A 2,175-nucleotide genomic window follows, 5' to 3' on the forward strand; every position below is an offset into this window, starting at 1 on the left:
GGCAGATGGCAACATGAATATTTCCTCATCATTGTCCTGTACTTGGATCATTTTACAGCCCTGTGTCTCAAGCTGAATACCTGAAAAGCAGGTATGTCCCATGTTACGCATGGTGACTGTCAGGTTTACACAGGATGTGACAATGAGCAAATAGTTCTTGTTATGTTTACCCATTAAGATGTGCCAACTTTATGGGTTTACTGGCGACTATGACAGGTGAGTGCAGCAAAATTATTTTATCATATCCAGCTCCAGCCAACCAAGAGGGTCTTTGTTGGACACATGATCCACACCACACTTGATTCAGATAGATGTTGAGCTGTACATCAGTAATATAACTGAACAAAGCCATGCCATTATAGTCGGCAAACTGTTTACATTGTGTTGCTACCAGTTTTCTGACAGCATTCCTCTCGTCTATCATTTGCTTTAAAATTGCTGCTTTTTACTGTCAGAACTCTTTATATTCGTCACAGCTTTCAATTATAACAACTTGTTCCTCTTGACTGAAGCAGGTGGCACCTGACATGGTCATTTTGGGTGAAAGGAAAGTGAAATGGCACATTAAACTTCCTCTTTTATGAGAGCAGGAATAGAACTTGGTGAAGAAAATATGGGTTAACAAAGAAAGTTGCCAACTGTTTTTATGATACCAGTTCAAATGCGTCAGCCATATCAGATCCAGGGGCTTAAAGCACCTGCAGTTCACCGCCTTTCTGGAGGAAATAGAGTCAGCATATGAGGATGTGCTCTACTTTACCGAGGTACGTTGGCTCAGCAGGGGAAACATCTTGAAGAGGTTTTTTGAGTTGAGAGGAGAAGTGAAAGCCTTCATGGAGAAGGATGGGATGACTGCTCCTGTGCTAAGGGATCCCAAATGGCTCATGGACTTAGCTTTTCTTGTTGACATCACACAGGAGATGAATGTGCTGAACAGGAAGTTACACATCCAGGGCCAGCTTGTCAGTGCTGCTTATAACAATGTCAGAGCATCCTCCACAAAACTTGTGTGATGGAAACCCAGCTTTCTCAGACAAACTTCTGCCATTTACCTGCATACAAGGTACTCATGGATTCGGACACACCTTTCAGTGGTGAGAGGTATGATGATTGTAAAGCTACAGGAGCAGACTTCAAGACACACAGAGACACTTTTCTAATTTTTGCTGACCCCTTCTCCTTCAATGTGGAAGATGCTCCTCCTGTGCTTCAGATGGAACTAATTGACCTGCAGTGCAATTCTAAACTCAAAGCCAAGTTCAGGGAGGTGAGTGGAAAAGCAGACAAGCATGGACAGTTTTTGAGAGAATCGCCCCCCACCTTCCCTGAGCTTTCCAGGATGTTCAAGCGGACCATGTGCCTTTTTGGGAGCAGCTATCTGTGTGAAAAGCTCTTCTCCACCATGAACTTTAATAAGTCAAAGCACAGGTCCAAACTTACTGATGAGCATCTTCCAGCCACGCTGAGGGTCTCAGTTGCTTCCTCCCTCAAGTCAAATGTGGCTCAGCTGTGTAAGAGGAAGCGCTGCAGGTCTCTGGCAGCAAGGAGAAAGTAAGAGACGCTTATGTTCATGGTCAGAATTGTTATTAATAAAGACTGAGAAGATTGGATCAGTTGTACTTTATTTGTGAAACACTTGATGCGGTCTCAGCCAGACTCTACCTCCAGTGGCCCCCAGATAAGCTGAGTTTGAGACCGCTACTCTAAATGAGCTTTACGTTTTGTTGAGTCAGCTAACACAAGTCAAATGTTCGCTATGTTGAACTTGCTTTGTAGTGCAACCCTCAGGAAAAAGTTTCTCTTCTGTGATACTGATCTTAAATGATTCTTCTTTGTCTTGTGTCATAGGTGTTCGTCAAAGAAGGCCAAGGCAGTAGCGCTGAGTTTTCTGCCTATTCTGACATGGCTGCCGTCCTATCCAGTCAAGCAGTACCTCTTTTCGGACGTGGTGTCAGGTCTCAGTACAGGAGTTGTGCAGCTCCCTCAAGGTCAGTCCCCTGCAGCACTGCTGTATCATACAGTAGCCATGACGGTCAAAGAATGTGAAGGGCTAGCTGCCAACTCCCAAGAGACTGTTTTCAGCTTCACGCTGTCTTTGTTTTGGTATCCCTGTAGCTCTCATGTGATGCAATCACTTGGCCTCTGGGACTGTTTTGTTTGATTTTTCTTTTCTCT

The 2,175-nt window shown here is 44.3% G+C and overlaps 1 protein-coding gene across 1 annotated transcript in view; it reads left to right on the plus strand.

The window, feature by feature from the left end:
- The window catches only part of LOC103355125 (prestin-like), a gene marked incomplete at its 3' end in the record, with an annotated part of 10,141 nt that extends 8,019 nt beyond the window's left edge, over nt 1–2,122 (plus strand). Inside the window, exon 3 of the mRNA XM_008278791.1 lies at nt 1,849–2,122. Coding sequence (XP_008277013.1) covers nt 1,849–2,122 — 274 coding nt within the window. The remainder of the gene's footprint in view (nt 1–1,848) is intronic.
- Between the last annotated feature and the right edge of the window lie 53 nt (nt 2,123–2,175).

This window comes from Stegastes partitus, unplaced genomic scaffold, assembly GCF_000690725.1.
Source record: "Stegastes partitus isolate 25-593 unplaced genomic scaffold, Stegastes_partitus-1.0.2 Scaffold132, whole genome shotgun sequence".
Classification (NCBI taxonomy): Eukaryota; Metazoa; Chordata; class Actinopteri; family Pomacentridae; genus Stegastes; species Stegastes partitus.